This window comes from Tympanuchus pallidicinctus, unplaced genomic scaffold (assembly GCF_026119805.1).
Source record: "Tympanuchus pallidicinctus isolate F22 unplaced genomic scaffold, pur_lepc_1.0 scaffold8, whole genome shotgun sequence".
NCBI lineage: Eukaryota > Metazoa > Chordata > Aves > Galliformes > Phasianidae > Tympanuchus > Tympanuchus pallidicinctus.
In genome coordinates this window covers 47,452,885-47,479,800 of record NW_026294802.1, presented here as the reverse complement: position 1 = coordinate 47,479,800, position 26,916 = coordinate 47,452,885, and the positions used below count along the sequence as shown (strand labels likewise).

Sequence of the window (26,916 nt, the reverse complement as noted above, 5' to 3'; positions counted from 1 at the left end):
TTTGCCCTTCTTACTTCTTGTTTCAGACATCTGATGGTGAGTTCCCATTACTGTGCTTCCTGCCTCCCCCATGCTGACAAAGAACCAACACCAGACACAAAGGAACTCTGCAGATGGGAACAGACCCAGGCTCTTTGGAGGTCACACTCAGCACTTCACAATCTTAATAGTCCTATTTTTTCCCCCTCCAGTTCCTGTAGAATTTGTGCCTGATCAACAAGCTTTAGCAATTAAATATTAAGGATAAAAATAGGTGGTAGGGAAAAAAACGGCTTACAGTCTGTAATGAAATACAACACTACTCACAAATAGCTTTCCCTACACATGCACCATTAAATGTACCAAAGATTTTATCTCCTTATCTGGAGATTCTGCAGAGAAATTCTGGACAGAAACATGAATGCCACATTGCTTCAGTGCGATTTGGTTTTGATTTACCATTGACCAAAATGATTCTTTGGAACTCTGCTGGAAATATTTTTAAAGCTTGTCATTTCAGAAAATTCTCATTTAATTCCTCTACTTGTAATGAAGTATTCCCAAGAAATCCATTATATATGCATCACTGGGTATTAAATCCCCAGAAATTCACTTGTGTGAAACAACATTTCTTTCGCTCTTGACTGCTAACACTGCAACCATGGAAAGAAGCTGTTCCACACCTCTCCAACAGTGGGCTCCTGGTCTCCCAGCCCTACTATCAAGATGCAGTCAGCCTGCCTGATGCAGCGTTGAGTCCATGGAGTAAGGCTGCTGTCTGCCTGGTAGAGGACGATGCGGTGGATGTCCTCCTGCTGGCCCAGCCAGCTCGTCAGTCGGTACTCATGGATACTGGGGACAGAGAAAACAAACTTCTTTCATACCACAGCTCCTGCCAGAGTGAAGTCCTGCACGCCAAGCACAGCATCTGAAGAGCACCAGAACCTTGCATCTCTCGCTTGCTCAGTCTGTTTCCTAACATTCCCTCCCTGCCTTCATTTCCAGGCTCATGCATGTTGATTTCTTCATCAGTTATAGCATTTAATATGCACACAGAGAAAAGAGGATGCAGTGTTTCAGTAAGGCTTCCAAGGCTTCCATAGAATCACAGAATGGCCTGGGTTGCAAAGGAGCACAATGTTCATCCAGCTCCAACCCCTGCTGTGTGCAGGTCGCCAACCAGCAGCCCAGGCTGCCCAGAGCCACATCCAGCCTGGCCTTGAATGCCTGCAGGGCTGGGGCATCCACAGCCTCCTTGGGCAGCCTGTGCCAGTGCCTCACCTCCCTTAGGCTAACTCAGCTTGCCTGATGGCACAAGTGAGAAAGTAACTATGGGGAAAAATTAAAAAATAACCCACATTTGAACCAAAGGCTCTTGAAATCTCATCGTCTCAAACACCTTGATCAGAAAGGTATACTCTATGTTAAAATAGAAGGTTTTGTTCCCAAACACTGTATTTGCATGGTACCTTTCTGCATTTTCCCACACATCATACAGTACCTATCCAGAGCAGCAGAACCCAGCCACTGTTTGATGTTGTCACTTGTGAGCAGCAAGGCAGGACCTGAAAGAACAGAATGGTTCATACGTGAATTTCTTCCATTCAGCTGCTGACAAACTGTATTGGGAAAATGTCGCTATATCTCTATAACAAACACAGCTTTTTTCTTTAACGATCCTGATGGATAAGTGCATTGAGAGTTGCCACAGAAGAGCTGGCATGAAGATTTTCACACTAAACTACAATAACATCTTCCATTTCCCACATTCCCAGAGCTGTATTCATGCATTGGCCCCGACCTACAAGCTCTTTTAATGCATTTTTCAATGCCACACAGAATGAGGGCTTCTACTTCAGCTGTATTTCGGCGCCACAAACACAATATTTAGGGTATCACACACTTTTCCAAACCACAGAAAACCTCAGGAATCTGGTTTCAAAGAACGAAGCTGACTCACTGGCATACTGATATACATAAATTTGTTCACCCCGTAGTAAAGCAGCTCCTCAGATGAAAACTAAGGCTCTCTAGTAGTATTCAATATGCTATTTCAATATTCCTATTCAAGATGCTATTTCAATATTCCTATTCAAGATGCCATACTTCCAATCCTCTAGTCTTTTTCTAAAGAGAAATCCAAATCCATAGGGCTGAGCCTGATCCACACTACTTCTACTACAGCTAAACATATGCACATCTGGCAACAGCATTATGTCTGAGATGAATTTCAGTACACAAAGAAGATCAGCTTCTTACAGGCACTTTCATCTATTTTTTTCTTTATTAGTGATTCTATTTCATTGGTGGAAGTTGCAAAATAGTTGCAGCTAAATACAAAAAAAAAAAAAAAAAAAAAAAAAGCAAGCCTGAGAAAAACAAAGGATTAACCTCCTATTTCTCTTATTGAGAAATTCACAGAAAATCATATATGAAAAAACACAGCACTTAATCATGTGTAGCCCCTCCAGGCAGTACCAAAGCAGCATGGCATAATGTATGCAGTAAAAATCAAGGAAACAGGAGTGAACAAGATGGCAAAGTATCAGAATTCCTCACTTAGATGCTCAAAAAGAAAAAGCACAAGCACAGTATCTGGAGTTGCCCACCCCAACCTTCAGCATCAGCCTGCATCTCTCGTAATGCTCAGCTCCTTCCTGCCCAGCCTTCACTCTGTTTTAGCACAGCTTAGTGCCAGACCTGACCAAAAAAACAAACAAAACACCACTCAATTTTGGATTTTTAATCTTTTATCTCCAAACATCCAAATAATATTTGCTCTTTTTTTAAAACACACAAGAACACACCACAAGTGAAGACCACAGACATAGGGAGCAAAAGCTGGTAGAAAAGCACAAAAGTTGGGAGGTCTGGAGTTGAACTTCATTTCCCCACTGTAAGGGAGAAAGGGCAGGCAAACTGTGGAAAAGCATTCAACACCTGAGTTGTCATTTGTGCTCATTAATGTGTCAAAGCACTCAGCAAAACAGAAATGATATGTAGACCAGTTATTCTTCCAACACATGCGACCTAAAAAGTTTTATGATGGTGGTGAAAGTTTAGCAGGCAAAGACTAGCAGGAATGTAAAATGAGCTGAGGAACGCAGTAAAAATGTCCAATGAGAGACTGATGATAAGGAGAGCAGTGAGTGCTCCATATTACATCTGCTGTGAACCCCCTGTGCCTGCCTGCTGGGATCTCAGAGCGGCAGAGGAGCTCAGAGCCCACCACACCAACCTGCTCAGCAGAGCACCTGCCCCAAAGGGACGCATTAAACACAGCGACGCAGCCCCCAGCACCTCTGATTCACGGCACAAAGGAGGCTCTGTAGAGCTGGGAGGCAGCTCTGCATTAGTAAGGTGATGGCTACCTCACCCACAGACACTGCTCAAGTGGGGGCAACGCATCCGCAGAGCCTCGAGGAGGAGCATTTCTTCAGAAATCACACCCAGGCCCCCTCCTGGTGCATCTGGGACAGGGGCTGCCTGCACTCAGCCCATAACCCAACACCTGCGTATGGACACGCTGCAGGAGCCTCCCAGTGCCTGCCCCTGGAAGACAGGGCACACAGGCCATCAATCACAACCAGCACACGACTCAGCGATGCTTCCAACTCAAACAGCTCTGTTTTGCTTCAGAAGCAGCAGCCATCTGCTCTACGCTTCCAACTTCTAGCAAGCTCCCAATTAGTCAACCATTAAATAACCTTCCATCAACGTGATCAAGAACACCAACATATGTGTTCTCAAGCACATAAAACATTATGACCAAGTGTTATTTAGACTAAAGTGCTGAGAATAACCAAGAAATGAAAATGCTTCTCAAGTATACACCCTTCACACAGCCTTGCTGTAAGGCAGGAATGTCCCAGTCAGTGTGTTACAGCATTGCCAGTGCACATCACAGGGCGATAACATGATGCTCTCTCCACACCTACAGCAGCCCCCAGGCACCTGGTGGAACAGCAACACCCCTCCATCCTCCACTGTCTTCTCTTTCAGAAGGATTAACAGCTCAAAGGTAAGAGCACAGGAAAGGTGATATGAGGTAACATTCAATATTTATCTAGCCCACTACTGTCTGACTGTGACCAACAACAGATTGCTGGGCACAAGTATTAGAGCAGGGAAAGCTTAATGCCATTCTCCAAGCCCCCAGCAATTTGCAGCTCATGAATTTCCAAGCCAGAGGTGGTAACTTTTGAAGGTTCCCCAGAGACTTATCTTTCAGCAGACTCAGTGGGAGTCTGAATCCTGGCTCTTCTGTGCTTCAGGTGAGAAAACACAGCATGGCAGGAGTCTCACCCCCAGGCACAGATGATTATGATTCACTGAGAAACCTCACAGAGCATCTAAATTGGTACTCCAAAGTCATCTGTTTTCAGGACAGAACTACAAGTCTGTGAAAGAGGAGTGAGAAGAACAAAGCACGGGGAAATATCAGAGGTCTGGCTCACTGCATCTTTTAAGAATAAGGCAGGGCTGAGATAGCACTTCAGCAAGGCTCCCAGTCTCATATTATGGCCCAGTAAGAAGACAAGCATTACATGAGAGATGCAAACCTTTTCCCTTTTTTCTAAAGATAAACATGGTACTCACTTTCGTAATGTTTTCCATGTAGCAGCACTTCCCAAGATACGAAGGAGTGGCAAATCAGATGCCCTAGTTCTATATCTAATATAATCCTGAAACCACACACCTCAGTTGAATCAAACTGAAATAGGGAAACATGAAGGAGGTGATCGCTGATGCTTACGCATGATTGCAAATCCACCTCAACCTGGATAAAAACACAAGGTACAGAAAGACACAGCCAAGAACCACATGCACTAAGGAAGAAGTTCAATCACAGCAAGCTTGCTTGCCTGGACTTCATCAAATCAGAACTTCTACTGAACTTAAGAAAAGTCTACAAAGTTGTGTGCCAAAGATAAAGACTTGAAAAAGGAGGCTGATGTCTCAGTGTCAGAAGACTCTGCCCAGCAAAGAGTACCATCCTGTGCTGGTTCCAGGCACCATATTCATCTCAACACATTAGAAACTTAACCTTGAAATCTAATTTGTGCATAAAGAAGGAACATGCTGGTAGAATAATGCATTAAAAAGTCCAATAAATTATTAGCAAAGGTATTTCAGTGAGATTTCCAATGCATTATACATAATTAGGAACTGAAAGCAAGCTTAGTTAAGGGCTATAAGCAAGAGGAGAGAAGTGTATGCTGGATTTGAAACCTTCCTCTCTACTTAGTCTGGAATTTTCATATGATCAGAGGGGCTTCCACAAAAAGCCAGAATTTGCACAGGCATTTGCACATCAGGTACCACTGCTCTCAGTTACAAATGAAAAATAGGTAGGCAAATCCATTTGTTCAAACCTCAATGTTCTAGAAGAGTTTTTTGTTGTTGTTGTTTTTGGTTTTTTTGACAAGAGCTGCTTTCTGCTCTGCAAGAATTTAGGGGGGAAAAAAAAAATAATCAAAGAAAACCAAAGGACACTGACCAGAATTCATTGAATTCATTGACATGGTTGATCCTACTCACAACTGCGCAGCAAAAAGACAAAACAAAGAACTTGCTCACTTTTAATTCACTCTAGTTCTGAAGCGGAAAATTCTATCCCAGTTCTCTGCAGGTTTGCTATTCTGTATTCTCTTTCTCTGGAGACCCAAAGACTGAGGTTCAGAGAAAGGGCTCTGACACTGCAGCAGAAAAGCAAACAGCGAGGAAGCAGTGAGCGGCCCCAGGTTTGCTGCGCTCTGCAGGACTCCTCTGCCCTCTTCTCAGTGCTCAGATCATTCCCTGCCCACAGCAGGGGTTGGAGCCCAATGATCTTTAAGGTCCCTTCCAATCTCAGCCATTCTATGATATTACGATCATGTTTTACCATCATAGTTTTCTCAAGATGAAGACGGGTTCACACTGACTTACTGCCATCAGGCACCAGGTAACTGCTTCACTCCTGTTTTGCCAGTTGATGGGGTCAGCAGGAAGAACACAGACACCAACCAAAGGGATAAGCTTATTTTACTGTCTGCTGCCAAATAATACAGAAACAAAGCAATGCCTACAGTCAAAAGACTAACCAAGCCCAGCCTGGGCAGGACATCACTTGGTTCCACTAGAAATTTAAATATTAAATCCACATAATAGATTCAAGTAACAAGCCTATAAATCCTAATATCTGTGAATACTGTAATAAGCCTTATTATCAGTGAATTAATTTCTACTTTGTTTTTCCATTCTTGTGGACAGTACAAATTAACTCATGCTGTTAATTACTAACGTTCATTCTCCCAGACTGAGATGCTCTTTTTGTGATTACTATTAGACTCCTCTAATAAGATGAAAGCAGTCATAAACCAAAATAAAAATGCACTGCAAACAGCCCTCTAATGGCAATCCCAAGGAAAGAAAAGCATCCCCCAATCTCATTTTGTAGGTTTTGTTCCAACCTAACCTACAGACAGGCCCAGGATGAAGGTCTTCCCCCAGAAGTTCCCACCTCCTGCAATGAGAGCTCATTATAGTTCTGGCAGTCATTTCAGAATTACTGCATTTATTCTAATTCCTGTTCTCTTTTCTCCAACCTGCAGCAAGGACATCACTACAACATCCATCTAAATTAATATTATGGGAAGACTAAGGAATGTTATAAAAAAATATTAAGTTGCAGTAGAAAACTGAAAACCAGCTGCTTTAACCCCACAAAAGTTCCTACACCAAGGCTAGTCTATACTGCCCTGGAACATGTTTCATTGGTCTGGCCTTGAAATAACAAGAATCAAACCTTAAACATCTCAGTTTACAGCTTACTAACAAGTTCCAAGAGAAAACAAGAGAATAAGCAACAAGTGCTAATGAAAATGTGTGTGATGAAATGCAGAGCAACCTCTAATTTCCAGAATTAGGAACATATTCACTCAAACTGACATTCCAAAGAGAAAGATTTCAGTTAAGCCTTCTCAAGCACATTAAATAACACCTCAGAAGCAGGTAAGCACTCACAAAGATGGGTTCCAATACAATAGTTGATCACTGAGGACCTAATCCAAATCTCTCCATAGTGTTTGAGTTCCTCATGTGTAAGATGGACAGAGGTCTAACTCATCAGGTGCACAATCAAGAAAACCCAAAAGCAAACTGAAATGTTGCTTCACAGCACTGACTGAGCTTGTTCAGACCATTTTGTCACGCATCAGACAGGGCACTCAAACAACTTACAGCAGAAAGCACAGGAAAAAAAAGAGAGAAAACGCTGCTAAAAAATAAAAATAAATAGAATACAGCCTGCATTAAAAAAAAAGACCTCAGAGCTACACAGTATACAGACACACAACAAACCATTGGCAGGTTAACCGCTGTTTCTAAGAGTCGTGGGCTGAGCAAACACCAGGCTGACCCGAGGCATCGGGGCTATCAAGGCTGCAGAGCTCGGTCTGCCAGCTGTGTGTGGGACCATATGGCTAGCTGTGTTTTCACACAACACTTTCCTCTTCCCACTGCAGCCGTCTGCTCCGTATTGGCAAGAACTTCAGATGCCAAGGTTGTATCCTATCTATAGCTGCCAAGTACTACACAGACGTCAGTTTAGATGCAGAAAATAAAAATGAAGGGTGCACAAGAAAAGGCCGAGTGATCCAAACAAAACCCCCCGTTTGTTACGTTCTAGTTGCTTTCAACTCCAAGGGTTATTTTTATGCTGAACAGTCCTTTAAATACTTAATCTTGGTTTGCTTTATTTACGGGGCTCCCGGTGCTGTCGCCCATCAAAACAAGCTGGCAACAATCCGTTCTAAGTCCCCATTAGCAATACAGCATGGCTGAAATCTTTGTTTTGTTATGAACTTTCTTTTTGCCTCCCCAAAATAAAAGGAATCTTCAAACACCCACAGATTAGTGCTTACTGTAACACAACAAATGCATACAAATTTGTATCTCTGAAGGTGAAGGAGCTCAAACACCAACCACATTTTCCTCTGCCTGCTCATCTAGAAGGTTTTAAAACAGAATAGTAAGAGCCAACTCCCCTAAGTGCCAGATACCCTTAATTAAGACCAAGAAAAATAAGCATTAAATGAATCTAAGTGGTTACACATCAAGCATCTTATAACCTGTACTTTCCAAAATGCTCTGAGACAGCAGAGTTTCAATTCAAAGAACTGCAGGAGATTTACTTGAGATCTATGATAGCATATAAGAATGAAAAAAGGATGTTCAGGAAATATCAAACTATAGTGGAGCACGATCTGAACGGTGAATGAGGTACATGGCTTTGTGAGCAACTGCAACTTGTGCAGCCAACTTCACCAACAGAGCCAACTGCAGCAATTAATGACTCAACTGTGAAGTGAATACATGGTTTTGTGAGCACAAGACAGACAAGTTGGCAACAAACAGGATAAAGTAAGCTAGTGTAGGAAGGCACAATGGAGGACAGTTCAGAATTCCAATGCCAACCTGGATCTCCTGCGCAAGCCTTCTCTATCCAGTCGTATGTTTGCCACTTACTGCCTAGCTAACAACAGAAAATTGTAAGAGAAATCCTTTGTGGGATCAAACTGTACAACTAAGAAAGTCTGGAAGAGGCTCACAGTTAAGAGAAAAAAAACAATGAGCTCTCAAACAGGCTCTGCAGGAGCAGGACGGTGCGGGCTCTCATCTGCTGAAGTACCTGCAGTCTCAGGAGCACAACAGGTCTCACAGATCAGATCTTTCTGAGTAACCAAGGCCACAGTATTTTCCAATATATGTTAGGAAAACATGATAAGGAAGGAAGGTGAGTCAGAAGCAGAAAGAGATTAGGAAGTTCTCATCTGGAGCACTGCTATGTGGCTTCCCTTCCAAATGAAGCACGAATCTACTGCTGATTGCCAGGTACCTAGCTATACTTCTCTGAAAAGACAAGAGGCATTTATTTCCCATGACACACAAACACTTCTTACCCACAGCACTGAGAGCATGCTTGAGTTCCAGAGTGAAAGCAGTAAGTGGCACCTCTTCAGACACTGGCATAATTGCTATTGTGGAGAGATTGCTGGCAGGATTTCCGGCATCCCACTTGCTGCTGGAGCTGTGCAATCCAAAAGGATGGCCTGCTGGAAAAGAAAAAAACAGAAACAAGAAAGCCACATCCTTTGTCACCCAGTCACCCGGAGGCAGGAAGGAACTATCACTGAATGGCTTCACCCAAGTTAAACACAACATCCTCCATTTCACACAAAAGGTGAGATTCTGCATTGTGCACAACAGGGGAAAAAAAAATGGATTTCTGTCATTATCAGCAGATGACACAGGTAAAAGCTGAGCAAATTTAAAGGTATCTGAGTGATAGGAACAGGGCAAATGCAACGTGCCTTTACTTGACCTGTTAAGAAAAAGAACAAACGGCACCATGCACAGCCACAGCACTGAGACACCTGCCTGCCTCTCCAGGGGAATTATCTCAAATAGCAAAAGCCCAGTTTTGTTGTTGGTATCCAAATATATCCAAAATAAATACCCACTTCTTATGGTATTTCTGATCAAGGAAATAAATACACATTTTCAACAAAGTTTCTGCAGGAAACGTGCATCTACATCTATTTTCACTTCTTCCCAAGATGGGAAAATGTGAATCTTTACAGACAGGAGTGCATGAATATTAAAATAAAACATAAAATAAAATAAAAATAAAATACAAGCAACTGTGGAAGCATCTCTAATATACTGCAGTAGACTGAGCAGCACAGAGAGGCTATGGGCAGAGAAAAGCATTTTTTGGCAGAAGTATTTGATGCATGTAACAAAGATCTTCCCAGATAGTTCAGCTCAGGAAAAGAACGGTAGGTGTGTTCTACAAGCAGTTCTTTTCAGTTTTATACTATTTATTTCCTCTATAACCCTCTCAGACAATCTTTGCTGCTAGCACCTGCCAACTCAACTGTAAGCATACAATAAAATCAATGCCATCTTAGTTAAGATTTAGCAACTGGCTCCTCTTATTTTACCCTGCAAAGCTCCACCACGTGCCATTCTCTGCCATGCACATGATATACTGTAATTGATATGAAAACTCCTTTAAAGTGCACATGCAAGATCAATAGTACACTGCAGGACACAAAGAAATGCCAGATAAACCTTTTTTGCAAATATATTCAGCACTGGAGATATTCAAGTCTTCTAAAATAGCTCTCCACAGAACATTAAATAGTTGCTTTCTCTTTTAGGTGATCTTCAAGAAGGTATTTGTAGGTTCAAACAAGTTACATATCACTGCTCCACTCTTTCATCTCCATCGGTCCTTCTCTCCTCAGAACTTCAATGGCTGTTCTCTGATCCTGCTCCTATTATTGCCTACCACTAATTTTCCTTCCATTTTCTCCAGAGCACATATTGTCCCATTTCCCAAGCAGTGCAAACTCTGCCCTAGGCCACAAAGGCATTTCAGCATGCACAAGAGATTAACAATTACTGCCAGAGGTGCACACAAAACTGATGGTGTCCACAGAGCACCTAAAGAATGGACTTGGAAATTCATTCCCCAAAAATGGCTTCAAAACCTGCAAGGTGACAGCTTCAATTCCAGTCACCTTGGAATATCGAAAACAGCAATACAAGAAATAGTAGAGAATTGTTTGATTAAAATCAATTAAAAAAAACACAACAGCAAAGAATCCCACAACGCAGTGATTAACACACGTTTGTTTTCTGTTAAAAGCTGCTCAAGAACAACCAACTACAGGAAACTTCCTCCTACTCACTTCAATTAGTAAATACACTTTGGTTTGCCTCTGCCACATACGTAAAGCTTACCAACCAATGCATAATGAGCCATTTGCTCCCAGACGATTCATTAAGATAATGCAAATACAGACAAGATAAGTCAGTCAAGTACGCAGATGCCACTCAGCATGACTATCAGACTCAGGCCTATCAGGGAGTTAATGATCCCTTGGAGCAGTTCTTTAGCAAGAGATTTCATGGAAACATCACTGCATGCACACAGCAGTAGTTTTCCATCCACTCCTATCCTTACACAGCCACTTCTCCCCACCAAAAAATTGGTGTACTTACATATAGCAAACTAAACATTCACTTGTGACAACCAACAGCAAAAATATTTAGGGACAAGTCCTCCTGTCAAGTACTTTCTTTTTCTGAATTTAATGATGTAGTTCCAGTTCCAAGGAAGCACCAGAATGATGGGAGGAGTCCAGCAATGACTCTTACCTCCCTGCTGAAGGCTGCCAAGGATCTTCTTGCCCAGCAAGTGAATAAGTCTAGTCACAACCTAGCAGTGGGAGACAAGAGGAAGAAAAGAAACAAACGGTCAGGCAGAATATACTCAAAACAATGCAATTAAATGGACACTTCTAAGTTCTGTAAAATGTTATCTCTGGTTGAACAATAAGGAGGTACAGTTTTGTAGCCATTCCTTCTTTCCTGGTTTATGGTGTCTGATCATTTTATCATTTCATCACCTCTGTCTTGTTTCACCTAGGGAAAAAAGATAATAAAAGCAAAACAAAGCAGCCATTATTTAACTTACACTGGGAACAGAAGGGAAAAAAAATCCAATTAATTAGGGGAAACTCCATTTCCAGCTCTGCTTTCTTTCTGCAGCATGCCTGTACCCTACCAAAGTCGCTCTGTTGGTGCCTGCTGTACAATTCCACCTGCTGTAAGCAGCTCAGGCTCCAATTCCCCATGCAGTCCTGCTTCCACCTGCCCTGTGGGAATTAGTCAACTCACAGTAAACAGTTTCAGATGTCTTGCATTAAGGGGACAAACACACACTGGAACCACAAAGAATCAGAGCAAAATATCAGGGCATTTCCACACCAGCCCCTCAAATCACGTTTGGTCCCTTTGAGCTGACAGACTTTTCTCTCCCCCCTCAGTCACCCTGAGAAGGACTTTTTCTGATAGAAACCACTGTTCTCACAGCCAAGCAAAGCTTCTAAGCTCATCTCCAGTACCTATAATCAATATTTCCCAATCATTTGTACAGTAGAAGACTAATAATTGCAATATCAATCAATGGCAGAGTTGAAAAATGCATTGTTTATTCTGAAAGACCTGCACACATGTTTTACCAAATAAGAAACGAGATACTTAAATGCATTCAGAATCAGAGTCATCATTAGGCATTCTCCCTCAGGCGAACAATCCAAAGTCAGATCCCCAGCAGGGCATCAAAAAGCAAAACAGAAAACACAACAGAAAGCCCACAGAAATCACAAAGCATCTCCAAAATAACGGGCAGCTGCAAATGGCAACCCCAGATCTCAGCCCAAGAGACACACTGCTCCCAAGGAGCAAGCACTGCAGGATGCACCCCTCAAATGCAAGATGCTGCAAGCACTGTGACAGCTCAGCTTCCCGCCTGAATCATTCCACGTATGCTACTTAGAACGAGGCTGACACAGGATGAGAGACCTCGCAGCTTTGATATATAAACTCAGATTTCTTGGGAGCATCACCATCTCCATCTCTCACACCTGCCAACCCACTGGACACACTGCGACTTCAGTCCTTTTGGAAGTACTACTGAACAACATTTTACTCTTCTGGATGACTTTAAACATCAGAGTTTTAATTATGTTCTAAAACCAACTCCTGTATTCAGAACTTTTTCCTCTTTACAGACGGTGAAGGAGAGCTCCAGTGAAGTTAAAGAAAATGTCCAAGGTTAATGACAGAACTAAGAATAGAACCTACTGGTCTCATTTTCCAGCCGGCTGCTTGTAGTACCAGGAAATATTATTTGTCTTGTTTGCAAAAGCAAGCCTTGCAGCCTTGGTACATATAGATATGGGAAAATTATTTCCCCGGTGACTTTGTAAGACAAGCAAATTGCTCACCATAACAGGATGAGTCACTCTGTCGCAGTCATGGCAACGTCGAAGGAACATCAATTTGAGATGGTAGCTAAGAACTGGCCTGAAATTTCCTTGGAGTTCTCTATTACCTATACTATATGTTTTCTTTCACATAGAAGTAAAAAAGGCAACGTTTTTCCCTTAACAAACGTTTGTCCATCAGTTTGAGGCATTATAAATCAAACTTCTCATCAACAATAGATCCAGGCTTCAGTGACTGACCTAAAGCCAAGGCTCGGCAGAGCAGCCAGAGCAGCTCTCACCAAATCAGAATTCAAAATCCACAGGCAAAAAAAGGAAAAGAAAGCCAAAGCCACCCATCCCTCAGGTTTCCCAACAGCTCCAGGCCAAAAGGCATCCTCGGCCAAGTGACATGGGATATGGGGGCAGGAAAGGACCTGGGTGGCACGAATGGGCTGCTTCAGCTTTGGGAGGGGAGCAGAAGCGAGCCCCTGGGTTGGGAAGGGACATCAGGGAAACACACGACTGCAAATGTGCCAGGGAACACCTACCTGCCAGAGGCACCAGCAGGAGAATGCCAGCTAACTGGGCACAGGCAGGGAGCTGGGAGCAGAAATCCCTGCCTTACCTGTTTTGGTGCATTTTGAAGGACAAACACTTGGAAACGGTAGCAAGGGGAAGTAGAGGAGAGAAAGCAGGAAATGTCACAGTGCTGCTGGGAACCAGCTATGCAATAAGGTCTCATTCCCACTGCAGCCCCATTCCTGGGGCCAGACAGCCTTTGCAGCACAGACAGAGGTGCCTGGTGTGTTCAGTCCCGGATTTCAGTCTCTCCTAGCACCTCAAAGACATGCCCTGCTCCCACAGACACAGCTGCAGCCCAATCTGCTGGCACAGAAGCACTCCGTTTGGATTTAAGGTTTGACTTGGGTTTGAAGAGAAATCTGCACTGCAAAAAAAGGCAGCCAGATAGAGTGCAGTTTATCTAAGAACAACACGACGTTTCCAAATGAGGCTACAATAATTAATTGCCTGCAAAGTAAATGCAACTTTTCGATCCCTCACACCACGGAAAGGGGCAAGCATGGTTCAGTTTGTGAGGAAGTTGAATTTACCTGATTATAAACTGTGCTTGCAGCGAGTAAATCCTGATCAGGTAATTGCAGTCAATCATTCAAACCAGTAATGAGCAGAGACTTCAATTAGGCACTTCAGTTGTAAGCCCAGGCATGGATAGGTCTACACAGATGAAATCACCATGCTGCAGATTGAACTCATTCTTGCATAGAATAATGCCCTCCTAGTCACAGTGCCACCATTTCAAGCTGTAAAATGACTCCAAGTTCACATTTGCCAGGCTTTGCCAGCAGGGTCATGTAGGCACCTATAGGGCCTCTCAAGGAAGCTGAGGGTCCAGGGCCAAGGAGCTGCCCTGCACATTGCACAGTGCCACGTCAATAACCAAAAAGAACTCAGAAGCAAAGAAACTCACACTCCAGAGTTCATGCAAGAGGCCAGAAGGAAGAAGGCTTACTTTATGGGGCTAGAAAATAGAGAAATAATTTCAAAAGCTGCTCGGGATTCCAGGTACATCAGTACTATTCTCCAAAAGCCCTGAGATCTCCCCTCCTCCTGCAGAATCTGTAGATTCACAAAACTTGTCCCCAGCAGGGCACTCAGGTGGGACAAACTTTGCAAAGGAGAAAGCTCTCTTCCCTCTCCCACTCCCTTACCTTCCCCGGTGAACTCATCAGAACTCTTCCGTGCAGGTCAAAATAAGGAGTGTTTCACAGAATCATTTGAGTTGGAAGGGACCTTGAAAGGTTCCACTCCCTGCAATGCACAGGGACACCTACAGCTCCATCAGTGCTCAGAGCTCCGTCCAGCCTGCCCTTGGCCATCTGCAGGGACTGGGATTTCTCTTCCTCAAACGGCGCTGGCACTTCTCTCAGCACCATTTCACTGTCTCCTAACTTTCACATTGCCACTTACCACCTCGGCCACCCAGAGGTGTGCTTGCAGCTCCATCCTGAGGAAGACCCACTCAGCAGCCCCCACTGCCTCGCACTGAATGTCTGTTTCTGCACTTGGTACAAAGGTTGTGGTGAGCCATTAATTTTCCCCTCTGCTTAACTAACGTTGGATTACAGAAAAGACCTGCAGCCTCTGCATTGCAGGGCAGGGACTGAACTTCCCATTCCCAAGGGGAGCGTGTTCTCTGACCTTCAGATGAGTCACTTCAGCTTCTACACAAATCTCATTCAGCCATGGGGCCAGGCAGGATTCCAACACAACAGTGGTGCAGGCACCGCATCCACCTGAGGTGTCAGGTATTCTCCTGAGCTTCCTGCTTCACACTAAGGCAATTCCCACACTTGAATAGCTGCTGTTACCCTGCAGTGCTCTGTTTATACCCTGAAATACTTCGGCCTGCTGTCCCTCACCTTCCAAACTAGAGTCTGGTTGAAGCTTTTCTTCCTATTAAATGGTGGAACTCTAGATCTGCTTTACATTAAATCCTTGTGAATGTGATTTTAATGCAAATTTCATTGTAAGTAAGTGTCCATAGGAAAGTATTTTCTTCCTGTGAGCTGCACAGATTGCCTGACAAACTGTCTGTTAATAGCAAGCGACAGCATCAAACATCTGTCCAGTCTCAGCTCACTTTCCACTACACCAATCTAGAAAAATCACAAAGATGTCACAAAATCTGCACCAGTATCCTGCTTCTGAATACACAGAATAATACAGCCACAGCTGACTGGTTTAAAAGGCAGGGCAGTAGTACGAATTCACCTCAGTGAGGAGAAGTGCGTGCTGTGGTTTAACCCAGCAGGCAGCTCGGCACCACGCAGCTCACAGCCCCATCAGAAAAGGATAAAGCCCATGGGATAAAGCCAGTGAGCACAGTGCAGTTACCACCCACTGACCCATTCCCAGTCAGTCTGTGAGCAGCAGCCCCCCCAGTTTTATTGCTGAGCATGACCCCATAAGGTCTGGGACACCCCCTTGGGCAGACTGGGTCAGCTGTCCTGGTTCTGTCCCCTCCCAGCACCCTGTGCACCCCCAGGACACTGTGAGAAGCCAAAAGTCCTTGACTTACAGTAAACACTCCTCAGCAGCAACTAAAACATCAGTGTGCTGTTAGTGCAGCTTTTCTCCTAAATCCAAAACGTGGCAACATGCCTCTACAGAGAGCATCACACTACCTCAGTCACAAGGACAACACACAAGAAGAAAAAACAAAATGAAATGACCCTCATCAGCTCTGCCCCACGCCGTGCAGGACCCCAACCAGCTGCACACCAGATGTGACATCACCAGGACTCTCCAGCACGAGAGCTTGCATTCACAGAGCAAATGTTCCAGCACCTCAAGGAGCAACAAACTCATCATTTTCAAGGCAGACCAATAATTCAATATCCTGGATACTGAAGAGAAACTGCACTTTGTTGGATCTGTCCAGTTTTGGCTTTCTATGATGGGACACACATCCCTTCACTGTAACCTCCTGCCTCTCCTACGTCTGCATGGGCACATCCTCACCCCACGATGGGGAAGGAGGTGGGGTGGGTTGGAGCATCATAAAGTGTGCTGTTCCTCATAGCACAAAAGGCAGACCAACCACAGCACCATAGACTGAGTCAAACTCTTCCACCACTTATTAATATTTTATTTTGTGATTGCTGAAAAGACTTGAAAAAAATATCTAAACTAAGGATCAGGTTCAACCATATGTTGTTTTGTACACTTAAGGCACAAAAAACCTTTGCAAGAAAGCCAAGAGACAGTCCTATCCTTTGTCAATGGTGCCTTCTTGTCTGCCTGCAGGCTGCTGCTTTGGGAAGCCAGCCTTGGCTGAGGCAGCCAGCCTGATGCACAGCTTGGATCCCATACAACCATCCGCCACAGAGCCCTACAAATCTGAGGGTGGTTTCCATTCCAAGTCTACTCTGATCCTCTCCAGTGGATCCTCTAACATCATCCACACCCAAAAGAACAGCATCCTCATAGTGAATAAAACTGCTCACAGCAGAGCCGTGTATTTTCTTCTGACTTTGAAGTTGAGAAATATATGAAGTATATTTAAAAGTTAAGCCTTCAAAACAGGCAACCGACAGACTGCTTTTAGTTTAAACATTAAATAACAATTTACTGGCACCTTCAGAGCATGGTATTATAGACCTGCACATACATCTGATTTAGTTAAAGGACAAGTAAATGGGTTCTCTACCACACAGAGACCCAACGTGAATAAGCTAGTGTGGAAAACAGGGCTGACAAGGGTTTTCTGTTCTACAAAGTAAGTGCAATTGGGATAAAATAGTAATAATAGCCATTTTATCTATACAAACTCACACAATAGCAGTTCCACTTCCGTAGAGCTCATTCCAGGACTGGAGATTATTTTCTGTCAGCTCTTCGAAGGCTTTTTGGGGTGGGAGCACAAGGGAGGAAGAGAGGTACATCAGCTCATCAGCTGCATAAACCCAGGGCATCATCAAAGCCTGCTCTCTCCCCCTCAGTTAGCCCACAAAGCACTGCACTTGTCACACAACCAGGGAGCTCAGCAGGGGATCTGAGATTAAAACTCACCCTGCGACAAAGCAAATCCTAAATGCTCACTTGCAACCATTCCTTGCACCTTTACAAATGCCACCAAAGCACGTGGAGGAACCGAAGCTTGATCCTGGGGTTGTTTGAGCTTCTAATGCCTGTGATCAATCGTGTCTTGAAGAAGAATGTCAGTCTCACATCAGTGTGATGAGTAAGCATGCACCGCTGCCTGCCTCACCTCAGGGAGCTGCAGTCAGTGAGTATGCTTCTGCTGAATGCTTCTCTTTGCTCCTTTTCACATCCACTTCTCCCACTGTCAAGGAAAACTTATTTTAATGGGCCAGGAGAAAAACTAACAAGGAAAAATCCAGAAGCGTGGCCTCTCTTGACCTATTCCATAGCACTACATGGAGCTTGAATAACACGATGCACAATATCCACAGTGCTGGGGGGAAGAGCTTTGAAAGGAGCGCACGTTACCGAGCTCCCTTTGTAAGGCAGATAACTCTAGGGAAAGTTCCAAAAAGCTCGGTTAAAACAGGCAGACAGACACAGCAAACCTCACTGCTAAAGATGGATGATGAGTTCTGAATATATTTAAATCCCGAGGGCAGACTTAGAGAATTAAAAGGAAGATACAGAAAAGCTCTGCAGTTTCTCGAGCACATCTGTAGCATGCAGAAGGTTGTCTTACAGTTCACTTCTCCACGGTGCCAAAGCAATTTCTCAACACAACTTCCATCAGCAATGGCAGGTCTGCATTTCAAGTTAGAATTACAAAAAGATAAAATAAAAATCTCAGCTCAGTAGAGGCAAAGATAAACTATGAAATGCGATCCAAGTTACACAGTGATGTTAGAATATCTCTGATCTGTTAACAAATTCTGCGCTCTTGCTACTGATTCAGAACTGCTCCATGGTGCCAAAAATCGTGAGCTGACTCTCCGTCCTACTTTTCAGAACCGAAAGCAGTGATGAAAATAGAAAGAATCAATTTCATTTCACTCCTGCAACTCTGTAAAGCTCCAAGCAGCACCAGAAGCAAGCTCTGAGGCTGTCAGAGGACCAAATACTCTGGATGGCTGAGTGTCCCTGTGGCTGCGGTGGGGAGCTGCGGCTGCAGACAGGCAGTTAACCTGCAGCCCTAACCCCAACCTGTGCCCACGTTAGCTTCCTGAGATGCCCAAGGAGATGTTCTGCACTGCGGAGCACCTTCAGCTGGGAGCGTTCAGGGTGCCCTATTCAGAGCAACTCAAGGTTGGGACACTTTCCTGAGAAGCCAGATTTGACTCCATGCATACAGAGCAGGATCTGGAAATCAACAGCTGGCATTTTGTGCAGGTGCTCTGAAAGTGTGGTTGTTACTGACAGGCTGGGTGAGATTCCCCACGCTCACCCATCTGTTTCAGCCCCCAGAATAACAGCAGCCAGAGTGGGTCACAAAGATCCCTGCAATCCACTGTCCTGTCCGTAACAGGACCAAAGCAGATGTACAGGAAAGAAGAGAAAAAAGAAGGCAAACAGATGGTGCATCCCTGAGCATCAGCTGTGCAGCACAGCTCAAGGAATGTGAGTTACTGTAAGGACGAACAGAGCGCGACTTCGCTCATTTCTCACTGCTGATGAGAACAAGCATAACTCATGTTCACACTTCTCTCACATATCAGGTAGATTTTTCTACTAATGTATTCAAGAGTTAAATTGCTTTGTGGATCAGCAACTAATATCAGGACTGGCAAACAACATGCAGGATGAAGCCTCTCCTTTATTGGAATTTAAGGGGCCTTCACCACTCAGATGCTCAATTGAACTAATTGAAAGGGTGATTCTATCTCAGAAACTGCACAGCTCTTGGCTGTTTTGTCTTTTTAGGCTCTATGGAGGAACTTCAAAACAAGAGCAATTCTCCTGCTGTGGGATTCCTGTGAGCATCTCACTCGGGGAACAAGCACCGATGGTTGATCGCCGTTTCCCCAGACAAAACCCAGGTGTGCAGAACCTCCTCACTCAGTCAGGGACACAGGTTTGACAGAGGCACAGTTTGATTTGTTTTTGGTTTTTCCTCCATACAAAAAGCTAAGAGGGAAATCCTCCATCACTGCAGAATCACACTCTGGTTATTGCATCCTAGTTGGTTATTCCAAAATGACCGCACCTGCCATCCTTTCATTGCTGTGTTTCTTCTGGTTGGACAGGGAAAATATCATACATCCTGCATATAAATCCTTCCACCAGAGCAGCAGGAGGGAACACAGCACAGAGTTCACCTGGCTCGTCCCTCTGCTCAGCACTGAACACCACCTCAAACATAATGATTTCTTTAAGAGGTTATACAAACAAGTAACAATCTTGTAGCCTTTCTAGGGAGCAGATGCAGCCTTTTCTCAATATCCAGCTGCTGCAATTTCAGTACCCTACCATTTGCTCTGTCTCCATACGGTGAGTAATTCATGCCCTTTCTATCAGAAGACAACTTTATACGCTTGAAAACAGCTATCATTTCTTCCATTAACCTTTCAATCTTTTTGCCTTTGTAGGTTTATATTTCCAAGCACCAGCCTACCATCCTTTGATCCTCTGCTTCTCATCATTTGGTCTGCTCTTCCTTCCAGCGTGCTGCCACACGCTGATACTGAAGCTTTTCCAATACCAGGAAGAATGCAACCCCCCAAAAAGCATTTTAAGAACAGTCATACTTTCCACCACGGCACAGCACTGCTAAGGCACGTTCAGCTTTTGATCTCTATCAGGGATCTCTATCATCCCTGTGGTTGGACTTGATACCTTGCAGGTCTTTTCCAACCCGAGCAACACTATGATCCCTGGATTCTTCTTGTAGGACTGCTGCCCAGAGCCTTCCCTGAATGCAATATATTAGTTTTCAGCCCAAAGACTTTTCTCCATTACATCTCCTGAACTTCACTGTTGACTCCGTACATCCCAGCAGATTTCAAACTTTCTAGCCAGTCGTTTCTCCCCATCACTTGAATTCTGTCTCACTTCCACCCTTCCTCTCTTTTGTCTAATGGATCTAACAGGCAAAAAGAGAAGACACAAGAACTCTGAGTTCATATAAACATTTATCTCATTTTCTCAAGACAGTCCGAAGCCAACAAATCCCCTGCTTACGTTCCTCTAGTTCTAATGCTTGTTCAAAAATCACCCTAGAACAAAAACAGGAGCTCTCACAGTTTTGACACTACTTCAGTATTAATCTCAGAACTCAGGGATCACAAACAGCAGCAGCAAACAATGTGTTTTTCTAACAGCCTCTTTTGAGAGACAACTTTTCCTTTTGTTCCATTGCAGATAATTAGCTAAACTATAGGCAAGTCCTCCAAAATTCAGTCCTCGAAAGGTTAGGAATTTGTAGCTGATGGAATGCATTCTTTAGATCTGGGAGGATTACTTGATTTCTATTGCAAGTAAGTGTTTGAATTATGCTATAAATACAGCACGCTAGTCCAACTTCAACTGCAAACTGGGAAGATTCACAGCTCCACAGAGGACCATCTGGGGGAAAGAGATTCTGCCCTTTGATGGAACAAGAAATGGAAAGAGAACACTGAAATTAATTATTGCCCGTGATAAAAACGCAGGATCAGAACCCAGCCTTTGTGCAGCTCAGCATTCAAGATATTACTGAACGTTAAATGTTTAGTGCTTGCCTGTAATTCACAGTTTAAATGTCTGCGGGTAACATTTAAAATCATCAAGAAAGGATGAGTAAGGAGAAAGGTGGTTTGAAACTCCAACTGGCTCATTTCCTCATCTCCTGTTCAGTCAGCAAGGAGAGCAATATTGAAAGGGCAGCTCCAGCACCATGCCGTGCTATTGTGGCCCAGTTTGCAGCTAATTATGTACAAGAAGTCATCTATTGCTACCAGTTATAAACGTGGACAACAAATCTGTTAAGCTGAAGAGACAAGAACAGAATCAGCAAACTATTCAGAAAAGATTCAGGAGTCCAGGAGCGACTTATTAACTAACAAGAGAAGTCCAAAACCATTGCAGCAAAAATTGTGCTTACCTGGAAATCAGGAAGATCCTGAACACTTACCACAGGGATGAAACTCTCCCGAATTAACAGACAGAAACCTCTGAGCTTTTGTAACATGAGAGCGCATGAACACAAGCTAATTCACAACTACAAAAAACCCACAGCAAAAAACTATCTCCCAAGTGGTATTATGCTCTTAGAAAGACAAAATAACAGGAGTATTTTAATCAGTCTTGTCACTTTGGCAGCTTTTAAGAAACCTGGTAAAATAACTACGTGTCTTAAAGAGAGGAAGAGAAATAATTTGAAGTAACAGCATTAAAGAATTGTCTTTAAGGCTAGTTAAATGACTTAGAGCTTAATGCCCATGATACACTTAGGGACAAAAACAATTAAATTTTAAGTCAGTCACTTAGATTTGCAGGAGAGAGGTATAATGTCAAGTGAATTAAAGAAGATGAATGACTTGATGGATTCAAGGGAGCAATCACAGTCTTTAAGACATAAAGAGATGGTGGCAGTTGCAGAATGAGGATGGATGGCACAGAAAGGGAGCAAGAAGAAAACCAGCTCCCAGGTATCAATGCTCTGGAAATAAAAGTATGTATAATCAAGGCTTGACTTTGAGTCCTAGTGAGTAGGACATATGAATAATAGTATTTCAAAGTGATTTTAAAGATCAAACTGTCATTTACTGTTAATACCACTAAGTGATTTCCACTTTAATACAGGACATGGATACGTAGTAGTGTGAACTTTTTCTAGATATGGAGAGGATAAAGGGAAAAAAGCTGGTGAAAGTCTGGAATGGATCAGATCAGATTGAGACAGAACAAAATGTTTCCTGAGAACACATCAGTCATGCAAAAAAATCCAGAGGGCTCTGTGCTAATGGAGAGCTTTAGCTCCCGAGATATAATTTGATGCAGACAGAAAATAGTTGTAATTTTCCTACCTGGGGGAATTTGCGTTTGATAGATGTCAGGGCTCCCTCTGGGAGTTTGGCAAGTTCTGAGTCTCTGACGGCATGAACTGTTGTGGCTCTAGGCTGATGGGTTAATGCCTCTACCTGAAAGAGAACAGAGCCATGACATTAAAGATAACGTATAACGCGTTGTAAAAATAGTATCTCAGGGTAAGGAAACCAAACAATTCCCAAAAATGGGACTATCATACTTTCTGGTCACCTACACTGCAAACAGAATATTGCTTTCCCTTCCACCCCCCCTAGGAGCCCTTCCAGAGGGAGCTTCCTAAAGGCACATCCACGTGCAGCATGTAGCAATATCTATGCAATCCAAATCTCACAGATGTTCTGCTGTCCTGCAATCTCATAGCAACAGAAGCTGTAGCTTTTTGCTGTATCTTTTTATCCTTTGTTTTTAATTGCAAGGATGCCACCTGTGAGAAAGAGGAAAATCCAGTTCCTTACTGCTTTTTCTTTCTTTGTTCACCCTCCCCTCACCAACCATCACCCTGAAGTACATTTGTTTCAGTCTCAGAAGCTGAATAGCAGCAACCTTAAAACAAGCAAGAGTTCCTGAAAGAGATGAGAGTAACAAACCCACATATTTTGGCAGAAGAGAGCTTTGCTCTTCCCCAGGTACACGCATGTGGATCTGTGCTATGTAAACACAAAGACACGTTACAGGATGCAGCAGCCTGAATACAGCATCCGATTACTTAAATTAGAAACAATTTATGGAGAACAGAAGTTTGAAGAAAACGAGGGTGCTATGAAAATTAATAGAGACGCTCTCCTTTGCAGGGAAGAACTGCCACGATACAAAGGCGGAACGGGTTGCGAAGCCCCGCTCTGCAAAGTGCAGCTGTGCAACCGAATCCCCTCCTGTAGCATCTGCAGAGCCCCCAGCCCAGCAGCAGCTCCCGTGGAGCTGCGAGATGCAGAAATCAAACCCCCTGATGCAGTATTTTCACACTCCTAATGAGATTGCCCGCCAGGTGAGATGGCGTCACTCGGAGCTCAGGCATGAGCTGCAGCACTTCATTGCTTAGTAACAGCCCAGCGCACTTTTGCAAGTTCTAGCACCAGGGGTTTAAAATTTACTGGGTTTAAAATCCATACTTCATGCATTGAGGAAGAAAAAAAAATAATTGGTGGCTGCTGTAGCGGCTGTAATCACTGAGATTAACACAAAACCAAAATCCCCACCCTGGCTGCAATCCACGGGCACTTTGAAGAAAAACAAGCACCACCTCCCATTGTCAGTCACCCAGCAGAAATAGAAGAAAATAACATATCAGCTTATAATTGCTTTTTGCTGATTTTGTTGCATAGCTTCTGTTTGCAGCAAATTCCAATGGACGCAATGCTTCCTCTACAGAACTAGAGACAGAGTTAATGTGGAGGATTACACACGGTGTACTGGCTGAGCTGTGCCAGATAGGCACTTCTACCCACAGTAGAAGCAGATTAATTTAAAACACACGGCTCCGTGACCCCACTTACAACAAGAGTGCATTCTTGGAAGACTGCACGTGCACAAAATGGGCAATGCAGACAGCCACAGCACCTGCAATTAGTCCACAATGCTGAGATTAGCCTGCTTGTATCGTTAATTCTTTAAAACAGCTGGGTCAGAAGAGCTTAATTCAACCACAAATGTGCTGCGTGTGAACAACCTCACAAGTAAATGTGAATTAACTGCATTTTGCAAGACCTGGCCTCTGGTTTTTGTTCAGTGCTGGGGTGTTTTGTTCTGTAATGATGTTTGGAACCAATTACACAGACCACAGGCTGTGGGGTGAGGCCATGCCATCCCTGCCCATTCATGAGTCCCCTTTAGGGTTATCCCAGTGGTTGTGTAATATCTTCTGTTCATCCCTGATCCCTACTACCAGCTTCCGACCTCAGGTTTTCAGATCTGCCATTAAGCTTCCTTGTTCTGAAAGCAGATTAAGGATTTCAGTCACTAAAATAAAACCCTTTCTTCTCAACCAGTCATCAACCGACCGAGTCCAATTTGTTTAAAGAGAAACACTCCCAGTGCCTAACACCCTTTTCCACTCTTTCCATTATATGGGAGTGCATGAAATTAACTGCGCTCCCAGCAGCTCACAAGTCTTTCAGAGGAGATGAGACTTGTGAAAAGAAAATTACATTTCAAAACAAAGCCTCAGGGATTTTTTTTTTCCCTCCAAACTGTGACTTTTTCTGTTTCAATTGCATGCTGTTTGTCCATAGGGAGAACAAAAAGGAGATGGAGATCTTCCAACCTCATCTACTGGGAGCTGCTCAGGCCTGCAGAGCAAGAGGCATTCACAGCACTCCTGCAGCTGCAGCAAATGTGTTGAAAGCAATTCCCAGCTGAGAACAGAGAACAGATCTTGTGCTACTCTTGCATAGGTGCATTATACTGATCTAGCCAGCAGCTCGGCTGTTCTCATGCAAATACACTCCACTATGGTAGCTTAGAAACTATCCGGTGTCTCAGACACTGTGCACCAAGATACTCAAGTTCTGCTTTGTCCTTATCATCCGCATTCGGAGCCTCTACTTCTATTAGTTTCCCCAAATGATTCATATAATGCTGCTTCTTCTCTGGAAGATGGAAAGTTCCCATTCAACACCCAGGCCACCTGCAGGATTGATCTCCACCCTTGCTATGTTCTTGCTTCCCTCTTTGCACCCTGCACTTTGCCCACGTTGCACCAGTTCTGTATTTTTTGCACATAGGAAGGACACTGCCAAATCAGGCATTGGTTTTTCTCACCCTTTTTGGGGAAAGCTTTTGGTAGAAAGGCCTTCTAACCATTGAGTCATATTTCTACCCTGACAACTAAGCTTTTCTTCTTTGTATTTATCCTTCTTAATAAACTGTTTGAGATGCTGCTTATTCAGAGGTGTGGGATTTGTTGGATTGGGTTTTTGTTGTTGTTTTTGTTTTGCTGCTATTGCTGTAAAAAAAACAAGCTTCAGACAACATAACATCAAAATCTTGAATCTTGAAGTTGAAAACAATTCCCAAGTTGAAAACTTCAAGCCATATTCAGATTGATTTGGCTCCTCTGTCCAGTGAACATTTTAATCAACCTTCCTTGTGTTTCAGGTTTGTTAGTACAAGACTTGGCAATCTAGCTTGAACTTGAATATGGACAAAATCCACCTGCAATCAGCAGATCAGCACCTAAGATTAATTTTTGGTTACACAGAAAGAGGGAGGAGACAGTGTAGTTTTTAGACACATAAGCAGATACATCTTCCACCCTGGCTCAGAAAGAACCTGATTCCAGACTGCCAAGGCATTTATCCCTTCCAGCACACAACACAGCTACAACATTTGCCCCAATGTAAGGAAGTACCCCTGCCCCTTTCCCATTTCCTTTCAAATTTGACTGACCACAGCATATTTTGCTGGAAGCAAAGAATACTTCTTTTGGTCCTCTGGTTCTTCTCTCACAGCATCAGCTCCTCTTCCTCCCCAGTGACAAGCCTCTGTCAGCAAGCTCTGCCCTTCACTGGTGTTGCTTTATTCCCCATTGCCATTTTTTATTCACCCTGCTCTCCTTCAAATGATCCTCCAGTACTCACGGAGCTCCCTGAAGGCTGCAGCCACCACCTCCCTGCTCTGGCTCTGCTGGCTCTTCTTCTACCAGCTGCCTTGTTTCAGCAGCTGCACTGCAGCACCAAATGTCCCATGCCCATTTCTCCCACCTCTGCCCTATGGCTCCTCATGTACAGTAAATGTTTCCTCTCTTCTACCCCCATCACATCCTCAGAAGCCCGTCTGCACAACACTGCCTTTTTTCCATCTCCTCTAAGAGATGCATGAAGCCATGCTTTGAGTGCTATTAATAATTTGCATTGAAGACCACGTGGAAATTTTAAGTGTTACTCCGTGGTCCTTGTAAGTGATGGCACACTTCATGCAGAAGGTGGTCCCTCCTTCACTGCAGTTCTGTTGGTGCTACTGCTAACAAAAGAAGAAAAAACCCACAGACAGACCTATGCTCTTTTTACTGTTTCTTCCAGTTAATTCTGACAGGCTTTTTTTCATCTTCTCCTAATTCAGCATTAAATAGTGATAAAAACACATATGACGCATCACGTACGATGCCAATGATTCACAACCTTGGCTTACAAGCTTTTACAAAGAAAAAGTGCTATAAATCCTTTAAAACAAGGGAAAAAAGCAATTTATTTTCTCACGACCTCTTCTGACTCCACTTTCGACAGTCATCCCTGACAGTCCCTCCAGCTCTCTCCAAATTACACAGTTGGAAAGTAACATCCAGCAAGGACCCTGCCTGCTGTAAGCTGGTCTAATTACTCCAAATTCCTTCTTGAGCCACATCCAACAAAACACTTTCAACGTTTGCTTAACTTCAGCATACGCAGCCTACTACTGCAAGGAGCCTGCTTCAGCAGGGGGTTGGACTCCCTGATGCCCAGAGGTCCCTTCCAACCCCTATGATTTTGTGATTGTGGATGAATATCCCCAGGGCAGGACATACAGCTATCCACACGTTGAGCTGCAGGCACCTCAGATACACTGAGGAGGACTTGACCATAACCAGGGCTCCTTCACGTTAGCCTGT

General features: G+C 43.7%; 1 protein-coding gene across 2 annotated transcripts in view; it reads right to left on the bottom strand.

Annotated features, from left to right (window-relative positions):
- Positions 1-26,916, bottom strand: part of PNPLA7 (patatin like phospholipase domain containing 7) — a 116,542-nt gene that overhangs the window by 45,838 nt on the left and 43,788 nt on the right. Inside the window, exons 20-24 of one of the 2 annotated variants that reach the window (XM_052667634.1) lie at positions 22,313-22,426; positions 11,188-11,248; positions 8,922-9,074; positions 1,481-1,544; positions 663-831 (exon numbers count right to left, since the gene is read on the bottom strand). In XM_052667634.1, coding sequence (XP_052523594.1) covers positions 663-831; positions 1,481-1,544; positions 8,922-9,074; positions 11,188-11,248; positions 22,313-22,426 — 561 coding nt within the window. The remainder of the gene's footprint in view (positions 1-662; positions 832-1,480; positions 1,545-8,921; positions 9,075-11,187; positions 11,249-22,312; positions 22,427-26,916) is intronic. The other variant, XM_052667635.1, reaches the window with a different exon arrangement.